The sequence below is a fragment of the Trachemys scripta genome, chromosome 5 (assembly GCF_013100865.1).
Source record: "Trachemys scripta elegans isolate TJP31775 chromosome 5, CAS_Tse_1.0, whole genome shotgun sequence".
NCBI classification, from domain to species: domain Eukaryota; kingdom Metazoa; phylum Chordata; order Testudines; family Emydidae; genus Trachemys; species Trachemys scripta.
In genome coordinates, this window is record NC_048302.1 from 110,196,726 (window position 1) to 110,223,674 (window position 26,949).

Genomic DNA, 26,949 nt, shown 5'->3' on the forward strand with positions numbered 1-26,949 from the left:
AAGCCGGGCCGGCCGGCACATCCCTCGCCCGTGCCGCTTCCCAGAGGATACCAGGCTAGAATGGCCCATTAGGTCCGTTCTGTATTAAATCCTCTCCCCAGACTTAATAGCATCTAAAGAACTGGACTTAGAGTAGATTGAGCGCCAGATCCGCTCAGGCCCCGGGCAGGTTTGTGTGAGGCCTGAGAGAGCTGAAACGTTAGCTCTAGTTCAGTAGGAGGCCCGTGGAAAGTAAATGGTTAACAATGGCTTTGCCTATCGCAAGATGGCGCCCGGAGTTCTCTCCTCCCTGCCTGGGACGTGAGAGGCGGTCAGGCTCGTGCGGGAGCGTCGCATGGCGATGACGCACATTGGGGGCGCGGGGTAGTGGAGTTTGTTGCGCTGCTGGAGGCGAATATGGCGGGCGTCGCTGATGCCGCCGCTCCCGGCAGCAGCGGGGACGGGAGGCGAGGCGGCGCCCCGGAGCAGCAGCAGCAGGACGCGGGAAGGGGGGAGCAGAAAAGCAGCTGTTCGAGCGGTGAGTCCTGGCCGCCGGCAGGAACCGAAACCCTGGGCTTCTACGAGAGCGACCGGGAGCGGAAAAAGAAGAGAAGCGTCTCAGGTGAGGGGCAGGGGCTCGGGGTGAGGCGCCGGGAAGGGCGGGGTTGAAGTTAGCGAGGAGAGAGGCTGGCTGGTGGTGAGGAGCGTGCGGGGGAGGGGGGTCCCCAGGGAGGCCGGGAGTGGAGCTGTCCCTTCCAGCTGGCTGGAGTGGGGGAGCCTTCCGGACAGCCCGGGACCCCGAGAGCAGCGGGCGCTGAAGCAGGGCCTTTCAGAGAGGGAGTTTGGTTCCGGGCTGTCAAAGCGGTGGTCATGTGAGTGCTGCGATAGTAAGTGTCTCACTGATGCACTCAGCAAACACTCTGTTTAAAGTCTGCGACCAAAAGTGTTCAACGTGGGTGCCTAAAGTCAGCCTCTTACCTTTGGTTTTAGGCTACTAAGTGAACGTGGTCTGGTAAATCCACAGCTCCTAAATTCTGCGCATCCGTTTAAGAGCATTTTAGGCACCTATGGTTGAAAATTTTGGCCAGAGACTTTAAAAACTGTGCAACATAGTTCAAATATGGGTGGTATGTAGCATCTGTGGTAGCTTAAGTGACGTCAAAAGTCTTTGTGAACTAGTTAACAATGCCTTATTAGTCATTACATCTGCTTATTGTCTCCTTATGCTTAGATTTGGTAAGTGATGTACCTTTAAAAAAGGTCTAAGTGGTTTATATCTTTAAATCAAATTTACAGTTGTGTTCAATAAAGGGGACCAGAATAGTGGCATTTCCATGTAGTTTCATGTAATGTGTACAATGATAAAAAGATCAACTGTAATCGATGAGTATTATAAATCAATGTTAGGAGAAGTCAGTGGGTAATTTATTGCTATGACTTCAGCTAAGAAAACGATTCCACAAAATAGTGTACTGTATTCCAAACTAATTTTACAGAGATTCAGATGTAGATAGGTACTGTGTTTTGTCTATTATACTGTTTTGAACTACTTGGGTGTGTTTGTCCAGTGTTCTGTCACTGAGGCACAGAAAACACTTACTGAATAAACAGTTTTTGATAAATGAATTTGCTTAATACTGAATATTGTAATTTGAGAAATCTATTTAGTCTCTAAAACGAAATATAAGTATTGTATATTGTATAAGCCTCCAAAAATGTAATTATGCATTGTTATATGTGGTCTTCAGTTTAGCTACATTTAGTTTAAATGACCATTTGTAAGAGGAAAATAATGTAAGGAAAATGTAACAATTTTTGCCATCAAGCTACAATTGTATGCAGACTTACACTTGAATTGCTGATGTTTCCAAGTCCTGTATTCTGTCATCTTTAGAAGAAATAGATAAATCTTTTATCGTTAAAAAAATAAAATTAATTTAGTGTAGTTTATTGTGTTGGTGGTTCTGATTTAATTCTTAAGATTCTAAATATTGATATTTATTATATATGATATTAGAACTGTTAACATAATACCTTGCTAAAAATGGCTTTTGAAAACAGGTTTGAAGAAGAAATCAAACTTTGAGACTGTTCATCTACCGCTTTATGGATTTGAGCATAAGTTTACATTAGAATAAAAAACAGAGTAGGTATGATTTTAATTGAACTGTTTACTAAAAGCTGAATTATTTCCATTCAAGCTTTACTAGTGTTATATCAGCCTCGAATTCTACCGCATTCCTGACAACTGTGTTATGTCATAAGATTTATAGCATCATTTTGCCTTTGTGGTATTGATGAAACTGCATTAACGTTAAATCACCACAACTACTGATTTCGCTTGATTACGATATTACAAATTTTTTATAGTAAAATGGAAATGGAATGTTATATTTAGGATTTATACTGATGTACCCAAAAAGTTGTTGAGTAAATAATATGTTTAGGTATCTTTCTAAAACGTCTTCCTATGTAGAAAAAATACAAAACATATATTTTAACATTAGTTTTGAATAAATAATATTTAAATTCAGGTATATAAGAGCCAATAGTTCATAATGGATTTTAAGAATAAAAAAACCTTTATTTAGAAAAAAAATACAATAAACTGTCTTTGCTTAATGCTTACCTTGATATAAAAACTAAAAGAACTTCACTTATATCTGGCTCTAGCAATATGCTCAAATTGTACAAGTTCCCAAAATTAAAAATAGTTCCTTCTGTTATAATATAAGCAAGTTAGCATAGACAGGATGTTCTGGGGAGGCCACAAGAGGAAATAACTGATTTTTCTGAAGCTTGTATTGTCATATTGATTCACTTCTGGGACTTTTGAAATAAGTATATGTTTAAGCTGGATTCAAGTGACGAGAAGGTAGTAGCTTGGCATTTTGGAAATGACAGAGCAATTTATATGTAATGGGAGCATAGAGTGAGCCATAGATAAGGTTGTGTTTACATTCTTATAAATGGGTTTCTCCTTTTCTACTTAGTGCTTTATATTATATTTTTCATGCGAGTATCTACATGTTGCAGTATACCTTAGGTAAATCAGTATCTTTGTCCTTTAAAAAAGTCTGTTTTAACTTCTTACATTTTGAGGGAGATTATACTCAAAACAAATAAAGCACAAAGTTCTTCAGTCTGTATTTGTCCACTGAGTCCTTGTTTTCCCTTCTACTGCTGCCAGTTTTCAATTCTTGCCTCAGGTTGGGAAATGGCAGTAGGGACACAGCATGTATTTTAGACAGTCAGGATGAGGATAGAACTGGCATACAGTTGGTAGTTACCATTCAGATCATGAGAAGGCTGCATTTGTGAAGGAAAGAGGTACTTTTCCAGCCCATGGAGAGGGTTTGGCCTAGGGGAAGGCTTGGGAATAGAATGTTTCTTGTGAGAAGGTATGGTGGTGTGATACCAAACTCCTGTTGGAGATATTTTGGGTTTTGGCATATCCCGAACTAGTCAAAAGTAGACCAGTGCCTTTGTCAAGCTCTTCATAAACTTGAAAATCCGCGTCAAGAGGTCTTCTGTAATGGATTATTGATATGGTCCTGACAACACTGATGAAAGTTCGTTTTGAAGTTCCTCTCCATTCCTATGATTTTGGGTTTTTTATACAGAAGGTCATTTTCTGGATGGCAATACCTCTAGCTTTCAAAATACATTAGCTTTGGCTCCCAGTCTCTTATCCATGGTATATCAGATTTTACAAAGATAAAGTGGTAGTGTAGACTAGTTTGATTCCTTTCCAGGGTGATGTCAGAGTTCCACCTTAAGCCTATGATCCTGCCAAAATTTTCCCCCTGCATCCACGTGCCTGGCCATCTTGATGAGGCCCTTCTCTATATACTCAATGTTAAAGATCCTTGGGGTCCTATTTGGAGCAGACTAGAGCCCTTATAAAGTCCACCCAAGTACTTTTTTCAGTTCACACTAGTTCATTGGGGAATACTGTTACCAAGAGGACCATGTCTACATGACTATCTGATTGCATTTCACATTGCTTTGACCTATTTGGTCTGAACTAGACAGCTATGTCACTCTGCCTGAGCCAAGGTTATTGCACCAGCCTGTTTTAGTGATGTTTCCATTATCATAGACATCTGCAAAGCAGCTAAAAGTTCTTCTCCCCATTTACCAAAAGAGGTTTTGTTTTGCTTTAGGATGTCTATTATTTTCAGTTGACTAAATTTTTACATGCCCCTCTCCCCCATTTGCTCATTCTACAGTCTTGTATGTTGTGCTTGATTCTGAGTTTTGAGAAGAATCTTAGTCCTCCTTGTGATGTAGATTTTAAAATATATATAAACCTACTTGTTAACTGTGAACCTTGCCCTCATTGCTTATTTGTTCTCATTTTCTTTTCAGCTATCCCTGAGGCTTCTTTCTTTCTGGGAGGGAGAATTCTGCATAGATACCTTTGGAGAAGGAAAATTGCTTGCTTGTATTTTTTGCTTCTCTCAAACTAACATCTTGCAGGATTCCCACTCACCTGCCCACCTTCCCTCAGTTTCGAGGGTATTTGTTGAAGTGGGGTTTTTTGTCTTGCAAAATGCTTTGCACTTATTTTTGAGGCGCATTTCTGTCTTATATTTACATTGTTTTGGGAGATTTGCCTCCTGCAAGGAGGAACAGACTAGAATATTATGAGGAGACTCGTAGTTGGCGGGGTGATGCATGATAGCTAAAGCTAAGATTTTGTCATGGAGGTCGCGGAAGTCACGGAATCAGTGACTGAGTCGCCATGGGCGACAAGGGGTACCCCAAATATCCCAGCTGTTGCAGGGGGTACCCCACAGCTCCTGGCCACTACAGGGAGTACCCCGCAGGTCCTGGCTGCTTTGAGTGGAGGGGGACCCCAGCTCTAAGCGGGCAGAGGGAGCCCCTGGACCTCCGAGCCCAGTACCTGGTGGAGGGGTCCCCGGAACTCTCAGCCAGCTGCCCAGCAGCTCCTCATTTTGTCAGTGATGTTTTTAGTAAAAAGAAAGATATTTTCAGGTCACAGGCTTCCGTGAATTTTTCTGTATTGCCTGTGACCTGTCTGTGACTGATACTAAAAATATCTGTGACAAAAATCTTTGCCTTAATGATAACCAGTAGTACATGTAGCTCACCATTTACGGCACCCCTACATGGATTAAATATAAAAGCTGTATTTTTATCTTAAAAAGGCTAAGACCCAGGAGTGAGAATCCTATGTGATGGTATCTTAAGATAAACAAAATGAGAGGGCAAGTAACTTTCCTTTTTTGCATTAGAAAGTTTTCAGTTCAACTCATTTAAGTCCCTATGCAGTGATTCCAGTATTATTGGAATTTCAGTTAGAATATTTCAATATATTTAGTTGTATATTGTTGCTTTTATTCTGAATCTTAATGTTCTCAAATTAATTGAACTCCTGTAACAATCATGGTGAGATTGTTACAGGAGTTCAGGCAGGAGTAGCATAGTCTGATGTTTCAGTGGATCAAAATATATATCTTATCAGGGTGTCTAAAGCATCTGTTTAATATCTACCCGACGAAGAAAGGGAAGTTGTCTATGGCCTGTGTTATGCAGGAGGTCAGACTACATTATTACAGAGTTCTCTTCTAGCCTTACTATCTGTTGACAGTAACTGGTATAGAATAGGATAAGTCTCTTCTTGCTGGCCTACCAAAGTGCCTCAACCTTGACAGGGGTGTGTCTCTTCTTCTCTTGGGCTGGATGAGTTTACACATAACATATTCTTGCAGATGGGAGGAGATGCTCCTAGTGTGAAGAATCCCTGACTTCATCTTTTAGAGACTGAGGAAGTCAACTCTGCAGCTTTTCTAATGTCTTCTTTGCCAAGGGTCAAGCATTCCAACCCAGGTCAACAATTGGTAGCATCGAATATTTTTTACTAATGACCTTGCTTATTAGCTTCTCTGGATGGTAGCACAGAAAATCTAGGTGGTCACATTTAAAAATAGCTCTTTAAATTTGCTTATTTGCCAGGATTGCACATTTTTAATGATGCCTCCATAAATGTTCTTTTCAGTTATGAGATTCCCACTGTGCAATTGGATTTACTGAGCTGGAACTTCATCTCTGACTGTCCTCAGTACTTTGACCAATCAGTGGCAATATAAATCCTGGGTGAGAGCACTATTTCTCAAATTATTCCCTGCTCTCAAATCATCAGTTACGGACCTTATTGATTGATGAACTCATTGAGGATGGAACTAAATCCCCAGTTCAGTAGGCCAAACTCTGAAGGCACTGCTGTCCTAGTCCAGACTACAATTGATGCAGATGGATGGGGCAGAACTGGGGTGGCCAGGAAGTGGGAAATTTTTAGGCTCAAAGTTACAAATTTTCTAACCATCACAGGCTCTGGAATAGCCTTCCAACAGGAGTAGTGGGAACAAACAATCTAACTAGTTTTAAGATGGATCTTGATAAATTTATCAATGGGTTATATGACGGGCCCAGACTTGACTCCAGTCCTATATTCCTATTAGGCTCCACAATGGAGCACTAAAGGAAGATGCAGTCTTATAAAACCCATCTTCCTTCAGTGTTCTGCTCAGAAACTTTGTACGTATATGAGGTTGGGATGAGAGCACCAGGAGATGTGGATCCCCCCTCAGTTCCCAAAGGAATCACAGGTTTGGGGACCCAGAAACAGATTTTAGGGATGGTGAGAGTTGTGGAGAGAGAAAATTGAAAGCAAATTGCTTAAAGGGAGAATGTCAGCTTGAAAGTTAATCAAGTGGAGGAAAAAATGTGATTAATTTCATGTGCTACACTTGCCCCTTAATCCCCCGATAAATATTTTTCTCTAATCTTTCAGCTACAGGAATTCAAGGAGTTGTTTGTAGCAATAGTAGGTACAATATTTCCAGACACACGTGATTTTTTTTTTTTTTTTTTTTTTTTTAAGTCTAGTGTTCCACTGATCAGTTAACTCACCAAATAAACAACCCAAAAGAACAGGAAACCTTAAAATACCCTCCCTGTTCAAATATTTGAATCTCTCCATTGAAAGAATGGGGGCAGATTTTCTCTCTTTCTCCATCCTGCAATAAAGATGAAATTCAAGCCACTGAAAGTTTTCAATTGAAACAACGGATTTTGTTGTTCTTAAACTGAAAGAAATCCGACATTGTTTTTAGATGGCGTTCCATTCCGTTACAGGTTTAAGCTAAAAGGAACATTCCATTCTGAGAGTAGTTGCCATATTGATGCTACCACTTCCATGATTTGTAGGTACAGTTTCCTTATCCTGTTAACCACTATCTTGCACATTTGTTTTATCACCATTGAAATATAGGGTATTGGTCTTAATGATATAGAAAACGATCTGATTAGTCTAAGATTTAATTTGGTGGGTTGAATTGTGTTGTTTTAATGCCTATCAAACACTTGTTTTAAAAACTCTTACCCAAACTGTGGAAACAAGTATAGATTGATGTCCATGGCAATGTGACCTAGTTATCAGAGCCCAGGACCTGGAGTTCTTATACACTCTGCCCCTGATTTGCTTCTGTGATCTTGGGCAGGGGATTTAACCTCTGTTTCGCTGTTTAAGTGGTAGTGGTAATTTTCTGCATCAGACAGGAGGATTGATTAATGCAGTGTTTCCCAACTTGTGGGGCATGTCTCAGGCCATATCTATGCTATAATGACTATAGCAGCATAGCTATGGTGCCATAGCTCTGCTGGCATAGTCCCATAATGTAGACACAGCCTACACCAATGGAAGGGGTTTTTCTGTCGGTGTAGGAACACCATCTCCAAGAGCAAGAGTAGCTGGGTCAGTGGAAATATCCTTCCATTGACCTAGCTGTGTCTACACCAGGGAATAGGTCAGCATAACTACAGCTCTCAGGAGTGTGGATTTTTCACATTGTAGCTGGCCCAACCTATATTTTAAGCATATACCAGGCCTCACTTGGCCAAGGTGAAGGACAAGCCAATGGCGGGCATAGACAGACCTCTCTATGCTTCACTAAAGTGTCAGCTTTCATTAATATTAATAATAAAAAAAAGTATAGCTGTTGTTGTTGCAAAGTAAACCTTCAGAATATGAAGTTTATAACCAATACCTGAAGCCACGTTTACACTATAAACTTACATCTGTATAACTATGCCACTTAGGGGTGAAAAATCCACATCCCTGAGTGACACAGTTATACTGACCTAACCCCCCCGGTGTAGATAGCGTTACATAGATGGAAGGGCTTCTCCCATCAGCATAGCTACTGCCTCTATCTGAGAAATATTTAACTACACTGACAGAAGAAACTCTCCTCTCTGATAGTAGCATCTTCACTGAAGCGCTACAGTGGCACAGCTGCACTGGTGCAGCGTTTTAAGTGTAGACCTGCCATGAATTTGTAGAGAGCCAGAAACAATAGCTCTGTGGTGTGAATTGCCCCTTTCATTTCAGTGAGTACTAATTCATGGTGCCAGTGGTGATATCTTAAATGTCAACATTGTTAACTCTTTGGCCTCTCGTCAAAGCATATAAGAAAGGAGAAGTATCATTATCTACACTTTCATTTAGTAAAGTAGAGCAAGAAGGTGGAAGATGTATAAATTAAGATGTGTAGGCTGTATGCACACATGGCAGGGTTGCAGAGACAGGGATGGGGCAGTAATTGGTTTCATTTTCCTGATGCTCAGCATGAAAAATTTGGGAAATACTGGAATAATGCTTGTAAAGGAAGTGCTACATTTAATGCCTTGCCTGTGTCTACACTACAAACTTTGGTCAATGCAAGTTACATTGGCGCACAGCCACTGAAGTTTGTGTATTTCACAGTCACATGCCTACTTGGCTGCATGGGCCAGCACTGTGCATACTCACCAAGAGTGCTTGTATTAATGCAAAGTGTGGTACACCACAGGAAGGTATCCCAGTGTGCTACGTGCCACAATCTGGCTTGCTCCCTTTTTGGGAAATGTTTACAATGTGTTCTGAAATAGATATGACTTACCCAGGTTTTTCTGGGAGCCACAAGTCAAGTTCCCAGCATGCAACTATCCCCGTCCATGTCCCATAATTTTCTCACCTTTTTTTAAAAAGTCCCACGCACCTGCATGGGACTTTTTGATGTCTGCCATCTCTGACAGATGCATAAAGCCTGCAAGGCTATTCACTATTCTCATAAATGTTGCAAATACAGGACACGATTCTTCTGTATTTGCAGATCCTTGGGAAATACTGCAGCAATGGGGGTCATGATGATTTCTTAGACAGTTTTCTAAGGGACAGAGGAAAAAGAATTCAAGGTTGTTGGTGTTTACAGAGGAACTGCAGATGATGGAGCCTGAAAAATGAGCATTGACTGGTGGGATTGCATTGTAATGCAAGCTTGGGATGATGTGTGGTGGCTGCAGAACTTTTGAACATGAAAGCCACATTCCTGGCTCTGTGTGCCAAGCTCAACTCAGTTCTCTAGTGCAGAATGAGAATTGCAATGATAAGGGAGAAGAGACTGGTGGTCACACTCTGGAAGCTTGCAGTGCTGGATTGCTACCCGTCAGTTGGAAATCATTTTGGAGTAGAAAAATCGTGTGTGCGCGCGTGTTCGTGTTCTCCTGCAAGTGTATAGCACCATTAATCATCTCCTGCTGTGCAGGACTAACTCTGGTGGAGGACTTTTAGCAGTGGGGTTCCCAAACTGCAGTGGGGGAAAGATGGAATGCATATCCATATTTTGGCCCTAGCCCACCTTTCCACCAAGTACATCAACAGAAAGGGCTATTTTCTATGGTTATGCAAGCATTGGTGGATCACTGGGAACACTTCACTGATATCAGTGTGGGTTGGTCAGGGAAGGTGCCTGGCGCTTGCATCTTTAAGAACATAGGACTATTCAGAAAGCTGCAAGCAGGGATGTTCTTTCCTGGCCAACAGATTACCAATGGTGGTATTGAAATGTCAATAGCTATTATGGGGGCGCCTAGCCTATCCCTTGCTGCTGGCTTATGAAGCTGTACATTTACCCCAAGAACAGACTCAGGGATTCCAGAGTAGCCCTTCTATTTGTTATTTTCAGGTTCCCCAGATGCTGATTTATTAATCTGTTCCTGCAAGGTGAAAGGAGGGGAGCTGCCCTAGTGAAATTGCCAAGGTTTACCAAGAATCTCCCTATACCCTTCAGGAAACTCCTCAGAACAGACTAGATCTGTTTACCTGTGGGAGGACACTGATACAGCCCTTCACTCAAAGAATTGACATCCAGGCAGTACACTTTCCAAAACAAAGTATTTTCTTTATTTTACCAATTTTCCCTGATCCAATTAATCTAAACATAAATCAAAACATAAATCCATTAGCACACTCTTAGGGTCAGGTTAAAAATACCTGAACCATAAACATATAGTTAAAGCAATACTAAGTGACTGTATTATGCATGTAGTGATCAGTCACCTGCAGTCACTAACAACAATCTTGTATCTAAGGCAAGTCTACACTACCGTGCTACATCAGCTTCACTGCTGTAGTGCCTGGTATAGATGCACTGTGCCGATGGGAGAGCACTCTCTCGTCAGCATAATTACTCCTCCTCAATGAGAGGCAGAAGCTATGTCGGTGGGAGCATCTCCTGCTGACATAGCGCAGTCTGGATAACATTTTAAGTCGATGTAACTTGCGTTGCTCAGGGGACTGTGTTTTTCACACCCCTGAGCAGCCTAAGTTATATCAACTTAAGCGGTAGTGTAGACAAGTCCTTAAACTTTATACATATAGAACAATGTAACGTTCATAACACAAACACACATCTTTATTAACCCAAACATACATACACACATATTTATTAATCCTATTTTTATTCTACATTTACACTATAGCTAGCATGCTTATTCTCTGTAGGTGTCTCTTCTTCTGCTCTGTCAAGGTCCTTCTGCTCTGTCCCAGCAGTGCTGCTGCTGCTTCTCGCTGCTCCTGACCATTCGACTGACTGACAGCCACACACTTTTGCCTGCTGACTGTCTGCCTTATGTTCATATTTTGGCCTGCTCTGATTGGTTATTCTTTCACTCCTTCCTTATCCTCCAATGAAATTTAGACCCTTTCTGATTGGTCTGTACTTAGTCCAATCACAACTGCTAAATCTAACTGTCAATCAAAGCTGTTACATAATAAGTCTTAGTATTATCGTCTGTTTACTTTTATGGTCTGGTGACCCTCACCTAGTTTTGGAGAAGTATGCCTGACCTACCTCTCCCTGCAGTGACCTTTACTTAGCCAAAGTCTCATTTGTCTGCCTGCCAACATGCTAGCCATAGGGGAACCCAAAAACTGCTATTTCACTCTTCTTGGCTGTGTGCCAACATTTTACTCACACCAATTTACCAAAACTATTAAACTGTAAACAATTACCTCATCCCTTTTAATCTGTATCCAATTGTTAATTTATGCATCCTAATGCTAAGGCCTGCTGTTGCCACCCTATTTCTTACCAACCTAGTTAATTTTATTTTAGTTCTTCTCTTATTTTTCAGTTAATGGTGGCAAGTCAATGTTTTCAGTGCTGTGCTTAGGAAACAGAATAGAGCAGCTCAAAATCTTTCATATCCGTGCACTTGCCTGCATAATATTTGTGAGGCAAAGGGAGAAAAGCTGTTGCCAAGTTGAGGGCAGAGATAGAGCGGCTGTCTGTTGAATTTGAACAGTCAGATGCAAGGGCCATTACAAGAGCTCAATGTGGAGCTATACAGGTGGGGGAGACTTTGAAAGAGCATTCTAACGGTCATCCACAGTAGTGTTTTCTGGGCCTGGAGATTTGAGTGCTGCTAAAAATCGCGTAGTGAGTGCTTGCTTTACATTTATAAATGTGACTGGGTATTTTCCTGAACCAAGAATTATGTGGTGCTTGTTGTGCATTTACAAGTGCTCTTTGCTTTGGGTACTGTTGTGCATTCTGAAATATTAGTTGTGAACTAATAAAGGCAACTTCATTCTCCAAAAACAGAACTTTATTGAGTTGGAAAAACAGTATGCAAAAAAAGGGCAATATAATACAATTTATTTAAAATATAATTTTATTTTATTTAAATTAACAGAGTGAAACTTTAAAATTAGGATTTAGTCATTGGCTACAAGTACAAAAACTGTTTTTTTCATGTCAGGGTAGGTAGAGCTGTGGTTTTCCTTGGTGTCCTGGGCATGGAGTGGTAAGGTAAGGGTGTGACCTGTGATACGATGTACGTAGTATGTTGCAGGGTATAGGGAGCAGTAACCCTGGAGATCTTAAATATTTGCAGTGGGTGGAAAGTCTGGGATTTTGGGACATATAGGTCAACCAGGGTCTACTCAAGCAACAAACCCAATGCTGTAGACACATTATTTCCTGTTGCATTTCCTTCTCCTTTCCTTCTGGAACTCTGAGCCTTTCACCTGTCCTCTCTGCCTTTCTCCATGCTGTCAGTCATATTGGACCTCCAAGCCCTTCGTTCATGGTCTGATGCAGCACTGACTTGCAGGATCCCACAGACCGTATCCTCTCTAGTCCTATTCTCTCTCCTCATCAGGGTCAGATGTTCTGCAGGCATGGATAGGGCACCCTTAAGGCTGCCATACCAGAAGCTGCTGATAAAAACAGATAGATGTACCATTGGATTTAGAGTCAGAAAGAAAAGGGAAAGATTAGTTTCAAAACTCCCTTTCCATAGTCCCATAAATACTTCAGATAGGAAATGCTTATTGACGTTTCAGCTTTGGACCACCTCAGTTCAGCACCGCTCTCCAGCCTCAGCCACGGTGGGTATGGCCCACCTTGGGAGAATTTTCTGTTGCATGAAGCTATAAAATTTCAGTCCCTATTCCATGCATACGAGCATGGGGTAATGGCACTGAATATTAGCACTGTTTTCCATAGGTAGTGGTGATTTTTAGCTGATATCTCACTCCTGAGGGTCACAATGGCACAGAGAACACAGCTGCTACTGGTGTCCTGAAGCTGGTGACAGCCTAACTCATCACAGAGTGGCATGGGAAAGCGTCCTACTGTGGTAGAGGAAATAAAGCAGCCGTCCCTAGAAAACTTCAGGAGAGAATTGCATGAAACTTTCACCAAGATCTCTCAGGAGACTAAAATGGACATACCTAGACACATAGTCGGAGTCCTGCGCAGCTTCCTTCTCATCTCCAGCCCCCACCCCCTGCAATCCAACGGAAATGAAAAACAGATGCTAACTCTACTTCTGCTTTGGTATCTCTACCTCTTCTTGTATGAATAAAACAATGAAAAGTCTGTACCTTTCTCGTGATAACTAGCAACATCTTTAAATTTAAACTTTGTAAAGAGAAATGCATGCTCATCCATGCTCACCTGATGGGACTGGCTATACTGTGGCAGAGTCTCAAACAGGGCCTGGCTTATGGCATGGCTCGAGTTCTCTGCTGCATCTTCCTCCTCCTCATTGTTCATGGCAATGGTCTCAGTCTCAAGCTCCTCTGAGGTATCCACAACTGTCTTTAGGATGCTGGTAGGATCTCTGCCAAATATGACATACAGTTCCTTGTAGAAGCTGCTGGTCTGCAGTGTAGCACCAGATCTATTGTTGTGCTTCCTGGCAAAATCCCTTCGCTTTAATATGGCAGTGCTGCTTTTCCCTGTCATACCCCTTGCTGCATCCCTCATGCAATATGATCTTAGATGTCTGTGTTTGTATGGCTGGTCCTTAGCTGTTGTTGCACAGTCTCTTGTCCCTGCAGGCCCAGGAGATCTACATTACCTGTCTAGTCCAGGCAGAAGCACTTCTGGCACATGGAGCTGGCATGGTTGTTTGGGCCGTTGCACACAACGAGGGCAAGCTGGTAGGTGTGCTTGCCAACGTGGGCAATTAGGAAGTCGCTTCAAAAACATGCAGGGAATTTTAAAGGGGATGGTGACTTCCGGTCTCTGTAACCCCGGCAGTGGAGTATAAAATTGTGACTAGACTGGTCACTGCTGCAGGGAATGGGGCATTGTGGGAGGACTGTTTGAGGTGACACAGGGCATGCAGTGTATACACTCGCACTGCGTCAATTTCAGTTGTCTCTGTGTTGTTCAGGGAAGTGATTGTAGCGTGTTGCTGCAATAGGGCACTTACGTTGGCCAAAGACAAGTTGAAACATAGACGTGCACAAATAGGTCGATGCAAAGCAACTTAGGTCAGCCTAACTTTGTAATGTAGACCAGCCTAAGTCTATAGGGAAGTTTTATGCCCTGTAAAAAAGCAACAGAGGGTCCTGTGGCACCTTTAAGACTAACAGAAGTATTGGGAGCATAAGCTTTCGTGGGTAAGAACCTCACTTCTTCAGATGCAAGTAATGGAAATTTCCAGAGGTAGGTATAAATCAGTATGGAGATAACGAGGTTAGTTCAATCAGGGAGGGTGAGGTGCTCTGCTAGCAGTTGAGGTGTGAACACCAAGGGAGGAGAAACTGCTTCTGTAGTTGGATAGCCATTCACAGTCTTTGTTTAATCCTGATCTGATGGTGTCAAATTTGCAAATGAACTGGAGCTCAGCAGTTTCTCTTTGGAGTCTGGTCCTGAAGTTTTTTTGCTGTAAGATGGCTACCTTTACATCTGCTATTCTGTGGCCAGGGAGGTTGAAGTGTTCTCCTACAGGTTTTTGTATATTGCCATTCCTGATATCTGACTTGTCTCCATTTATCCTCTTGCGTAGTGACTGTCCAGTTTGGACAAAAAAAAGTGTTGACTACTACTACATGCCATCAAAACAGAAGTTACTGTGAATGTTTGTACCACATTTAAAAAAAACAAAAACTGCTCTTATCATTGCTATATCAGCTCTATGTGCCATTGAGAGGTCTAGGTTTCTTCAAATGGTCTCAAGTATGTCTGATTTGTGATGATAATTTTTGTGCATTGAATTAGTCGGTCATGTATTTATGAACATTTTAATATGGGTATCAGCCAAGATTTTAATAAAGCATGAAGAACAAACTGTCAGTGTCCCTGAGAAGGAAAATGTTAAATATTTGAAAGCTTTCAGTAACACTACATTTGTTTTAGAAATTTCTTAAAGACTAAGGCCAGGTCTACACTACAAGCTTTTGCTAGCATACCTGTGCCTGTCAAGGGTGTGATGAGGTGTGATCTCTCACTGACCTAGCTGTGCTGCCAAAAGTACCTAGTGTAGATGCAGTTATACCAGCAAAACTGCACTTTGCAAATATAGCTTATTTTACTCAGGGGCTGGAATAAGCCATACAGATAAAATCAGAGTTGCTTGAATAAACTGTATCCACACTAGGAGTTAATGTTTGATATGTCTTCTGTACAGGTTTTACTTGTTTTTATGTTTTCCTCTGTGCAGACCTTTCATTGCTGAGGTTCATCAGTGCTGAACTAACAAGAGGTTACTTCCTTGAACATAATGAAGCAAAATACACGGAACGGCGAGAGAGAGTATACACATGTATGCGAATACCAAGAGAATTGGAAAAGGTGAAGTATTCTTAAGATGTTTATTTTGGTTTACACATTCAAACCATGGCTGTCATGTTAAGGTATTTAGAGTCATTTAATTCTTCAAAACAAATTTTGAAATTGAGCTTTGTTTATAAACCCCAATTGTGGTGGTAGTTAATTTATTATTTTGTGATCAAACTTGCTGCTCCTCCTCCTCCCTCTGATTCCAACTTGCAGTCTGTGGGTGGTGGTCACATGCTGATGATATCATTAGCAGAAGCTAGAAGGCAATTGAATTAACCTAATTGCAAGTCCCAAGCATCAATAAATGAAACAAAATTCATCTGCTACTTGCAATCAGAAAATGAAAGCAGGTATTGGAGAAAATGCATTTGATCCCAAAATTCACTTCTGCTTTTACAGTAAAACACCAGTGTCTTTTTTTTTTTTTTTTAAGCCCTTCCTAATCTAAAAGCATATTGGGGTGAAAATGATACCAGCTCTTTAAAAGTATGGCACTGTGGCTTTATACGCCATTAATAACAATGTAGTTGAATTTTCATGAGGTCCGCCCCCACTTGCCCCTCCCCTCCCAAATCTTCACAATTGATAGTCTGGGGCCTATGGAAATTTTTTTTTGGCCAAATTTAAAATAAATTAGGGCAAAGGATTCCTGATCTGATATAAGGGTGTGTTCAGAAAGTCTTCAAACTGTTTTGTCACTCTGTAGCCTCCCCTCCTCCCCCCCCAAAAAGAGTAAGGTAAATTTAATTCACTGAAGTCATCTAATTAGCATCTGCTGCATGCGATCAAATTTTAGTTTATAATTTTTTAAATAGCAAGATCAGAACCTGTTGCAGTAACTATGGCTTGCAGGCAGCCCCAGGCACCAAGTTGGGAAGCAGGTAACAGCTAAGGGAAGAGGTTGTTTACTCTCCAAATCTCCTGCACAGAGTGTAGAAAAAAGGAAGTTTTGCTGGGTTCCTGCTTTCTCAACTTCCTTTTGAGTGTTTGCTCCTGAGCACCCCTCATAGGTAGAGAGGAGTAGCAGAAGAGATTGAGGGCCATTCTTTTTCTTCTTGTGCGTCTCCCAAGATCTGCTAGAGTGAAATAATGACATCCCAAGAATGAAAATTGAGCAGTTGAAGGGAAATCTTTATTTGTCCAACTGTACAAAATTCTGTTTTCATATTTCTGTTGGCCCCTATCAGTGACTGACAAATATTTAAATAAATGAAATTTGGTTAAAGATTCAGCGCTCAAATCTCTTCATCTAAATTGTTGGAGTTCACAATAAATATTCCTGAGATCACCTGGATGTCCTCTAGAAAAAACAGGGCATACCAAACTTGACATATTTTTTAAAAATCTTTTATATATCATAAACAAAAAAAGGGCAGAATTCCAGTTTTTCTAAAGTTCTTTGCAGATCACCTAGAAGATGAAACTAAAATTCAGTTTACATATCAGTAACTTAAGGGTAAAAGTTCTTAGAATAGTGGTTAGCAACAACCTTAAAAAGCAAAGAAATACTGTGCTAAGATTAAACTTAAAAGAAACCCAAACATGCAAAAGTATGAGCATAAGTGTGTAAACTGCCTGTTTAACCATGCCAGTCTCCCTTATTCCCTTACTGTTTCCTTTTTTAGCTACTTAGTAAGGTGATGTTTTTGGACTAATGACATCAGCACCTTTTAATACTGATCTCCTCATTACCCACTATATTTCTGTGATCACTCATTTGCCTTAAGCAAAGCTATATTATATATGGAGAAGAAAGCTATATATTTCTCTCCAAGTCTAGGTTAAACTGTGATGTCTCTTAGCAGCTGGCTTTTCTCTCCTGGGATTCTTGTGATGCTGGAACAGTATGTAGTTCCATTTCATTTTTAAGTTAGGTCATAGTCTTGAATTACACATGAGCATAATTACATTTAGAGACATTCTCAGATATTATTCATACAGCCAAGAGTGAACAGTGAAGACGTAAACAACTCACATTAGGAAAGTGACTGGGGGAGAGAATACTGTTGCTCCCTTCCAACAGCCAGAGAGAGCTGAGGGGTGAGGAGGATTTAAAGTTTGACCAGGAAAAAAGAAAGCACTGCGTATATCTACACAGTCTGTGACGACAGACTTGCTTCTGGTAGGGCTTGTGCAAGCCCTCTGAAAATAGCTTTGTAGGTGGTGTTTTGAAGTTGTAGATTTGGCTTTGAAGCCTAGGGAGGGGGTTGCCTACCGGTGGTCAACTCCCCAACTCCATGGACAACACGAGCACTCAATACTAGGTCTACATAGGCCCTGATGCCCCTCTACTTGTCAGCAGTAGGCCAGTGGGAGGAACGTTTGTGGGGTGTGGCAGGGCCTGGGCTAGCCTCCTTGGGGACTGTGGAGGGAGCACCATCCAGCCCCGCTCTGCTCCAGTCCAGTCACGGCCCCAGCTCCTAGCCACAGCTCTGCTCCCGCCCCCAGCTGTGGCTCCAGCTTTGCCCCCTGGTGCCCGGCCGCAGTTCCATACCCAGCTACGGCCCCAGCCTCAGCCCTCAAAAGTGACGAAGAACAGTACACCCCAACTTACCAGTTACACCTCAAATCACTGTTCCATATAACACACTTTTCTTAGATACATTTATAGTAAAAACAAGTAAAAGCTTATTTAGCAAAATATAGAGATTCAAGTGGTAGCCAGTAGAAGTATTGAAAATAAATGGTTACATATAACATAAAATTATAACATGCATTTTAGAACCTAGACTTACTTAATTAGATATTTTCATGCCTTACAGAGCAATGCTCACCCAAAGTCCATCCAGTATTTTACAGCCAGGTTTGGCTGTGATCTTCCATTCATGAGAGAAGTCATGCTGTCAGTTTGCCTCCTTAGTGAAAGACCTAGATATAACCAAACAATCCATTATCATTGATAAGTAGGACACCCCCCTGCTGGTTGTTTTTTCACATGTACTCCTTTTGGGTAGATTTTGCAATATCTTAGGGTACGTCTTTACTACCCGCCGTATCGGCGGGTAGCAATCGATTTATCCAGGATCGATATAGCACGTCTCGTTAAGACGCGCTATATCGATCCCCAAACGCGCTCACCGTCGACTCCGGAACTCCACCAGAGCGAGCGGTGGTAGCGCAGTCGATGGGGGAGCCGCAGTCGTCGATCCCGCGCCGTGTGGACCCCAGGTAATTCGATCTAAGATACTTCGACTTCAGCTACGCTATTTGCGTAGCTGAAGTTGCGTATCTTAGATCGATCCCCCTCCCCCAGTGTAGACCAGCCCTTAGGCCGTGTCTACACTATCACTGGCGATGGCCTGTAGGATAAGTGTAGCCATGGAGCCTTTTGCCTCTGCCAAAGTCTTTCCCTGTGGCAGGAAAGGCTCCAGCAGCAGGGAGGCAGCAGAACATTGTGCTGCTAAAAATAGCAGGGTAGGCAGGAAGGCACGGCTTGGGCAAATAAAGAGCCATGTAGGTTATGTACTTGGGTATATACCCACCCCCTTCAGTTCAGTGTCTTTTCTCGCGTAAGCTGTGCCTTGTCCTATATGCCGCTATTTATACTCGTGCTGGGGAGGGCGAGGGGCGGGGTGAGGAGATACCTGTATACGTGCTCTACACACAGCTGAAAGAAACAGTGTAGCTCTATCCTTAATAAGCATCTGATTCAGAATGCAAATAGTCATATGTTGGGAACATAATACACAATGACCAAACAGGAAGAGAAGACCCCTGAAGAAAGGAATCTGTCCAAGACCTGTCGTCACCTGGTTTCCTGCCATAAGAACATACTTTTTGGTATAGATATATAACTTCTTAAATACTATTCATAGCTACGTTGGGCTATTATGGTAGAAACCTCACATGTCACCCTTTAGTAAATTATTATGCATATATAAAACCCACAGTATCCCTGTAAAATTCCATATGCCCCCTGCACCCTTTACCAGTTGGTGCCAAAAGGTTCCTGGGTCACAACACCGCAGAATATTAACCTTTTTTTGCAATTGCGTCACATTGTTGATTCCTATTCAATTTGTGAACCACTTTATCCCCCAGATCTTTTTCAGCAGTACTCCCACCTAGCCAGTTATTCCCCATCTTGTAATTATGCTTTTGCTTTTTCCTTCAAAAGTGTAGAATGTTCTCCATTACATTATATCTCATTGAATTCAGACCAATTCTCTAATTTGTGAAGGTTATTTTGAATTGTAACGCTGTCCTCCAAAGTCCTTGGAATCCCTCCCAACTTGGTGTCGTCAGCAAATATTATAAGCATACTCTCTACTCCATTATTCAAGTCATTAATGAAAATATTGACTGGTATCAGACCCAAGACTGACCCTTGCGAGACTCCACTAGATATGCCTTCCCAGTTTGACAGCAAACCATTGATAACTACTCTGAGTATGGTCTTTCAACCAGATGTGCATCCACCTTATAGTAATTTCAACAAGACCACGTTTCCCTAGTTTGCTCATGAGAATGTTATGTGGGCCTGTGTCCAAAGCCTTACTAAAAGCAAGATATATCAAGTCTACCACTCCTCTCCTCCTCTCCCCCATCTATAGATCATTAACTCTATCAAAGAAGGAAATAAGCTTGGTTTGGCACAATTTGTTCTTGACATGACAAATCCATTCTGGCTATTCTGTATAACCCTATTATCCTCTAGGTGCTTACAAATTTATTGTTTAATAATTTGCTTCAGTATCTTTCCAGGTATCAATGTTAGGCATGCTGGCCTATAATTCCCTTGTTCTTCTTTTCCTCTTTTTAAAGATAGGTACTATGTTTGCCCATCTCCAGTCCTCTGGAACTTCACCCATCCTCCAGGAATTCTTGAAGATAATTGATAACAGTTTTGAGATCACTTCAGCTAGTTCCTTAAGTACTCTAGGATGAATTTCATCATGCCGTGCCAACGTGAATACATCTAACTTATCTAAATATTCTTTAACCCGTTCTTTCCCTATTTTGGCTTTTGTTCCTTCTCCCTTGTTATTTATATTCATTTTGTTGAGTACCTGGTCACCATAACTTTTTTAGTGGAGACTGAAGTAAAACAGGCATTAAACATCTCAGCCTTCTTGATGTAATCAGTTGTTAGCTCTTCTTCCCTGATAAGTAAAGGACCCATACTTTACTTCATCTTTCTCTTGCTTTTAGTGTATTAAAAAAGTTTTGTCATTGCCTTTAATGTCAACTGCTGGGTGTAACTCATTTTGTGCCTTAGCCTTTCTGATTTTGTCCCCATGTTCTTGTGCTAATTTTTTGTACTCCTGAGCAATTTGTCCATGTTTCTGCTATTTGTAGGAATCCTTTTTGATTTTCAGGTCATTAAAGAGCTACTTATGGAGCCATATTGGCCTCTTATTATACTTATCTTTCCTTCGCATCAGAATAGTTTGCAGTTGTGCCTTTTATATTCTCCTTGAGAAACTGCCTGCTCTTCTAAATTCCTTTATGACACATCATTACCTAGAACTTTTGTCTCCTGAACTTTCCTTGTTTAACAGTGACTACAATTCTAACTTGTCCGTCGGTAAGAGAGAGGGAATGAGAGGGATGCAGGACAAGAAGTTAGAAGGTATTGGGATAAGCCTTTCTCTCATTAACGGGTCATGCCTTGAGTGGACCGTGCAGTCATGTGCCTTCAAAGTCCTGGTTCCATGTGCAAAGGAGGGATGAGAAATCCCCTTTCTCCTTGTGTTCTTACCAGCTGTTTCTGCTCTTTCACAATGGTGCTAAAGTAGTCAGCAATGAGTTTGTTCTGCTCCTACTAGCATCTTTACATGAACACCTTGTTCGTTAACAAAGGAATGAACATGTGCTAGTCCAGGGAGCATTTTAAGATGACCCAAACTGTTGGGGACTGGAGAAGGGGGGAGGGGAAAGACTGGGTGGATTGGTTAAAATTAGTGTTACCTCAGCTGTGACCAAACTTTGTCCTTTGTTCCTCAGGCTGTGGGGCTTGGGAGGCTATAGAAGTAACACACTAGGGGTATGTCTACACCTAGAACACTACAGTGATGTAGATAATCCATCTCCCTGAGAGGTGGTAGCTAGGTCAACAGAAGAATGTGGAGCAATGTAGTTATGTTGACCTAATTTTCTAGTGTAGACCATGAGTAAGTCTGCAGAGAAAAGGAAGTATCTTACTTTGAGCATCTGAAGAAACAAGGCTGACTGGTTCTGAAGGGAGCAGTCTCCAGCGCTTAGTTGGAAAGGGAGTAGCTGCAATGCAGTTGTCAAATACTTGCCAACATTTGAAAGCTAAAAATAGATACATTTGGAGAGAAATATGGATTCATCTCTCAATTTTATTGAAATTCCACTGACCAAGGAAAATAGGAAACAATTTGCAAAAAATGAATTGTCCCTTCTAAATGGGGCTACTTGCTATTTATGAAAATGAGGAGAAGTGAAGGACTATCCCAGAAGATGCCTTTGTGCAAAATATATATATATATATATGCGGGGGGGGGAGGGCATTAGAAAGAATTCAGACAGAAAATAAGGAGAGACCGATAGAAAGGAGACAATACCAACACAGGAAGTAGATGACACAAAAATCTAGAGACAGACATGACCAACTTCAATTTAGGAGAAGGGAGAGAGTGGATTTTTGTGAATTACCTGACGAGGTCCCCTCTTATTCTTAAAGAGGTGAGGTGGAAGGGACAGTTCTCTTCCCCTCTCTTTCATCATTGAGAGGGAAACTAAATATCGGAATGCTCTCGGACTAATAATATGTATTCGGGATTTGCAGTAAACCATTCATAGTTGCCATTTTCCCCCTATATTTTCTTTTTAAATTTGATTTTAGCAAACAGTTAACTTTTGAAAGTCTTGAAAAAGCATCGTAACGTGCACTAACAGCTAAAACTAATTTTAAAAATATATACCTTTATGTAGGGGGGCGGGTGTGTGAAAATTTAGCAGGGTGGATTTGATTTAAATCACTAGTCAGGAAGACTCGATTTAATCATGGATTTCTACATAAAAGTGCATTCTTGTTGGTTGTTATAACCTTAATACATATTTTTCACAGCTCAGAGATAGATGTAGGTTTCATTTTTAGAAGGTACACACTATACATTTTTAAAGTGGTTTTTTAAAAAACTTTTCAGATTAGTTTTACAGCTATATTAGCAAATGAATGATTATTTGGTTATTTAATTTACCAAAGGTAATTGAAGCAGATATTTATGAAGTCATTGGGAGATGAACTATCTCCAGTTCAATAGGTTAATCATTAATATTTCGACCATTTTCTTGCCATGCTGTATTAGGAGGAGAACATCACCAGACAGACATTTAAATTGTTTTATTTAACTAAAACAACAACGTTATGTATTCTGAATTGTGTTCTTCAACCGCAAGCATATAATATTTTAACAAAACAAGAATATGAATTTTTGAATGTAGTTAAACATTCAAGTTTTTTAAAATCAGGTTTGTTTTTGTTAATTGTTTTTAACTAAAATAGTTAAATGAAATATTAAAAAAAAAACAGAAATTAAATCAACTATCATCTAGGTCAACACGAGAAACTTGAAATATTGGCTTCTGCAGCTAACTCAATCGTCTTCACCTTCATTTTCCTGTTTGTTCATAATCTGGAAAAGAAAAAGAAGCTTTCCTGCTTTTTCGGGTCCCAAACAATTTCTCAATTTGGAATGAATTAGTCCAAAGGAAGAAAATATTCTTTCTACACCAGCAGAAGCAGCTACTGCTGTTAAAAGTGAGACTATCACTTCAACAGTCTCTGAATCCAAGTGCTTAAATGACTTTCACCAGTTCACTGGTGTGACTTGCTTTAAAACATCAGCAAACATTTCTTGAATGGTTCACCCTTAGCTCTGAAGTTTTTATAGTTGGCATTATGGAGGGATGATTGCCGGATGTCCATGTCGTAGCCAACTCCTCTTCTTTAGCAGTCAAGGCTTGACCCTGGTACCGAGTATTGAGAATATTTTCAAGAAAATGAGCTGGAGATAGTGCTTGTCCCATTCATTTTTTTAATGCTTGTAATTTAACTTGGTCATTGCATATTTCTCTTTTTAAGATCTCACTCAGATCCTTCCAAATCTCAACAGTGTCAGCAATAAAACAGCTGTTTCCCTGCATTTTGTTCAAGGCTACAGAAATAGGCTTCAGGGTACTCCGCATGTGTTCAACATTTCTCTTAAGACCAATGTTGAGAACTTTGGCTGGGACAGTGCCATCTATTTTTTCAGAATTTTGTTCACAAACTGTCATCAGATTAGGGAAGTTCTTGATATAGTGCTCAAAACAGTCCACTACAGGTCTACTAGGAGGTGCATCAAATGAGCACTGTAACTGTATGTTGTTAGCTTGGGACTCTCTTCTAAATAATTTCTTCTCATCTTGGATACATTTGCAGCATTGTCTGTGACCAAACTGCATACTAGACATTTGAATTCTTTTTCACAGTTTTTTATAGCTTTTACTGCTACTTCTTGTAAGTATTCTGCTGTGTGCGCATTTCCTGATGTATCAATTGTTTCTGTAAGGAAGACATTGCTCCACCCATCAAGACTCAGATTAACAATTTCACCCTCTAGACCTTTTGCACGCTGCTCAATTTCTCTTTCATAGACTTTATCCAGCAATTTGCCTGCGACATCTGCTCTATTGGAGGGACTTTATCCTGGTCTTAATGACTGAACCATGTTAATGAAGTGTGGGTTCTCAATCATACGGAAAGGAGAGTTTGTTGCATAAGCAAACTGGGTAATTTTTTCATCAATTACCTCTTCTTGTAATCTGCTGATTCTTATCACAAACTTATCTATGGTTGTTTCTGGATGATGGAGATTTTTTTTCTTTTTCTTTTTGCTACAGGTGATATAGTGTGGCTATGTGACATACATGATGTGATTGAAACACTATCATTGGCAGACAACTCTGAAACTATAGAAAATGAGGGTGATCTTGAAAGTGGATAGTCTTCAGAATCCTGTATGTTGAGGATGGATTCTCCTAAACAAAATAAGTCAATGCAGTTATTTAATTATTATTACCATACTGCTCGTTTAGTATGACTCATTGCATTCACTGACAGTACTACTTTAAAGGTGAAATTGTAAAAAGAAAATCTGCCTATTTCAGCTATTTATTTTTTATCACAACTGCATCTAAAATGATAGTACCATAGAGTAACAGCTATATTTTTTGCTCAAACATGAGAATTCAAGAATAGTCGAGAAGTAAGATAGACGGTCCTTAAGAAAGAAATATGAAATAAAAAAGTTTACCAACCTGAAGATCCTGCATGTTCAGACATGTTCCTTTCATCATCTTCAACGCAGCTTCTTACTGAGAAACATGTCTCATGATGTTGTTTCATTTGGGCAACCAGGCCTTGCATTTCTTTGTTGTGCTGTTTGCATTTTGCACACGTGCCTGTCTTACCCACAGGTAGAGGAACTTCATTAAAATATTCCCACACTGGGCCTCTCTTTCGGCCTTCTGCCATTATAGGTTTTCCCTTCTAGTGAGAGAATGGTATGGTAGATTCCAAATCAGTGAAGGCTACACTCAGAAAGACCTCAAGACTTCCGGAATATGCTGCTCAAACAGTTTCATTTTTGTTTCTACTGCCTGTCTCTCCCTTTTCACATTTATCTCCAGGCTTCTTGCCTTGTCCAGATCTATTTCCCCCCCAACAATCTTCTATTCATTGAACTTTTTGAAACGTTGCACTTTTAGAGAGAGGTAAGGGATTGACTCTGTGTACACAAATTTGCAGAGGGACAATAGGGCTGAGGTCGGTTACTTCTCACTTCTATATATTTATTTATTTAAATACATTTTTGCTGTTAACAAGCATGTTACCTCTGGAGACACAAATCCACAGTTTGAGAACTGCAAAACTAAGCATCTCTGATGGTATCTTCTAGACTGAGCACTGAGTCCCATTGGGTAGATAGAAAGATTAACCTAAATAATCTATACAGAAGCCTGTGGAACCCCATAAGATTGGGTCTCTAATCCATGAACTATCGCAACTCATTTACAAAACTTTTCTTAAACATTATATGAATATATTGTCTCATACTATAGAATTATAATTTATAATCCCCATTCCACGATGAGATATCTTTGAGCTATAATGTTAAAAAAAAAAAAAAATGATTTTTATTCACCCTGTGAAGGACAGAAGAGGTCTATTTCGCCTCTTGGTTTGTGCCAGCTGGGTTGATCAGATCATGCATAGCAGAGGCTGACTAACGGCAGGTTACCTATGACAGTGGCTATATCTAGGCTTGGAGTTGGGTGTATGCTTTCCAACTTGATTAAACCTACTCGCACTATCTGTCATTGAGACAGTGCACTAAAAATAATAGTATGATGGAGTATGGCTAACCACCCAAGAACATACACATTGGTGGATTTGTACTCATAGGGTATGCCTACGCTGGAATTAGACATCTGCAGCTGGCCCATGCCAGCTGACTCAGATGGAGGGCTCAGGCTAAGGGGCTGTTTAATTGTTGCAGCCCGAGCTCTGGAACCCTGCCATGTTGCAGGGTCCTAGAGCCTGGGTCCCAGCCCGAGCCCGAATGTTTGCACTGCAGTTAAACAGCTCTTTAACCCAAGTCCGATGAGTCCAAGTCTGCTGGCACAGGCCAGCTACGTGTTTTTAATTGCAATGTAGACATACCATGAGTGGCTAGTCTGTGCCCGGGGCCATGTTGTTGTGGCAACGCTATGGTTTTTAGGTTTCAAAGTATGGTTTTTAGCACTCTGGCTTTATGAGAACTAGTGTAAGTATGTCGGCTTGAGCTGGGAATTCTCTCTCTCTCCCTCCCTCCATCCCCCAGTTCCAAGTGTAGATGTAGCCCATGTGTTAGTGCAGATTCCAGAGCTTATGATTGAAGGTTCAGTTTAAAGAAGTGGGAATTTCAGCTTTGGAAGCTACACGTCAGGATTGAGAAGGGGTGAAACTTACTGAGAAGGGAGAAAATGAATTCCTGACTGGTTGTCTTCCTGCCTGAATGTTCATTTATTCAGTTTCCAGTTAGAAAGGCACAACATATAAATTAAATTTACTTTACACTTCGAACAATCGCTTTTTAGAAAGAATAGGCAGGAATGAGCTTTTCCCTTTCAAACTGTGACTTGCCACATAATCGCAGGCCCATGAGGTCCATTTAGCCTTTTTCAGGATGCAGTTTAGTGAACATTTTGTCACCAGAAAGGAGTACATAAAAGCAGCTGAAAAGATCCCTGTAGATTACTGACAGGAGAACATGTCTGTTTTAAGGTGTATCCACCAAAAACAAAGACATTTCTCCCCAGCACAGTTCTTCAAACTTAGCTTAATATTTAATTCTTATGAAGAGCTGCAAAGCAAGCAGTGTGTGTAGCTTTAGTAGCCTTGAAGTTGTGAAATACTGAGAGTGGGCAAGTCTGGGGAAGAGTGCACTAAACTAGATGGTCATGAGCAGCGAATCTCTGTATACATACAGACTTGATGACACTTGCTACTGTGGATTCTTAGCACATACTTTTGAAATGGTTGTAACTT

General features: G+C 40.9%; 1 protein-coding gene across 4 annotated transcripts in view; it reads left to right on the plus strand.

The window, feature by feature from the left end:
* Nucleotides 1-372: 372 nt before the first annotated feature.
* Nucleotides 373-26,949, plus strand: part of TAPT1 (transmembrane anterior posterior transformation 1) — an 87,530-nt gene continuing 60,953 nt past the window's right edge. For 2 of the 4 annotated variants that reach the window (XM_034771033.1, XM_034771034.1), the window contains exons 1-2: nt 373-601; nt 15,289-15,419. In XM_034771033.1, coding sequence (XP_034626924.1) covers nt 397-601; nt 15,289-15,419 — 336 coding nt within the window. In that variant the 5' untranslated portion in view covers nt 373-396. The remainder of the gene's footprint in view (nt 602-15,288; nt 15,420-26,949) is intronic. The other 2 variants (XM_034771035.1, XM_034771036.1) reach the window with 1 other exon arrangement.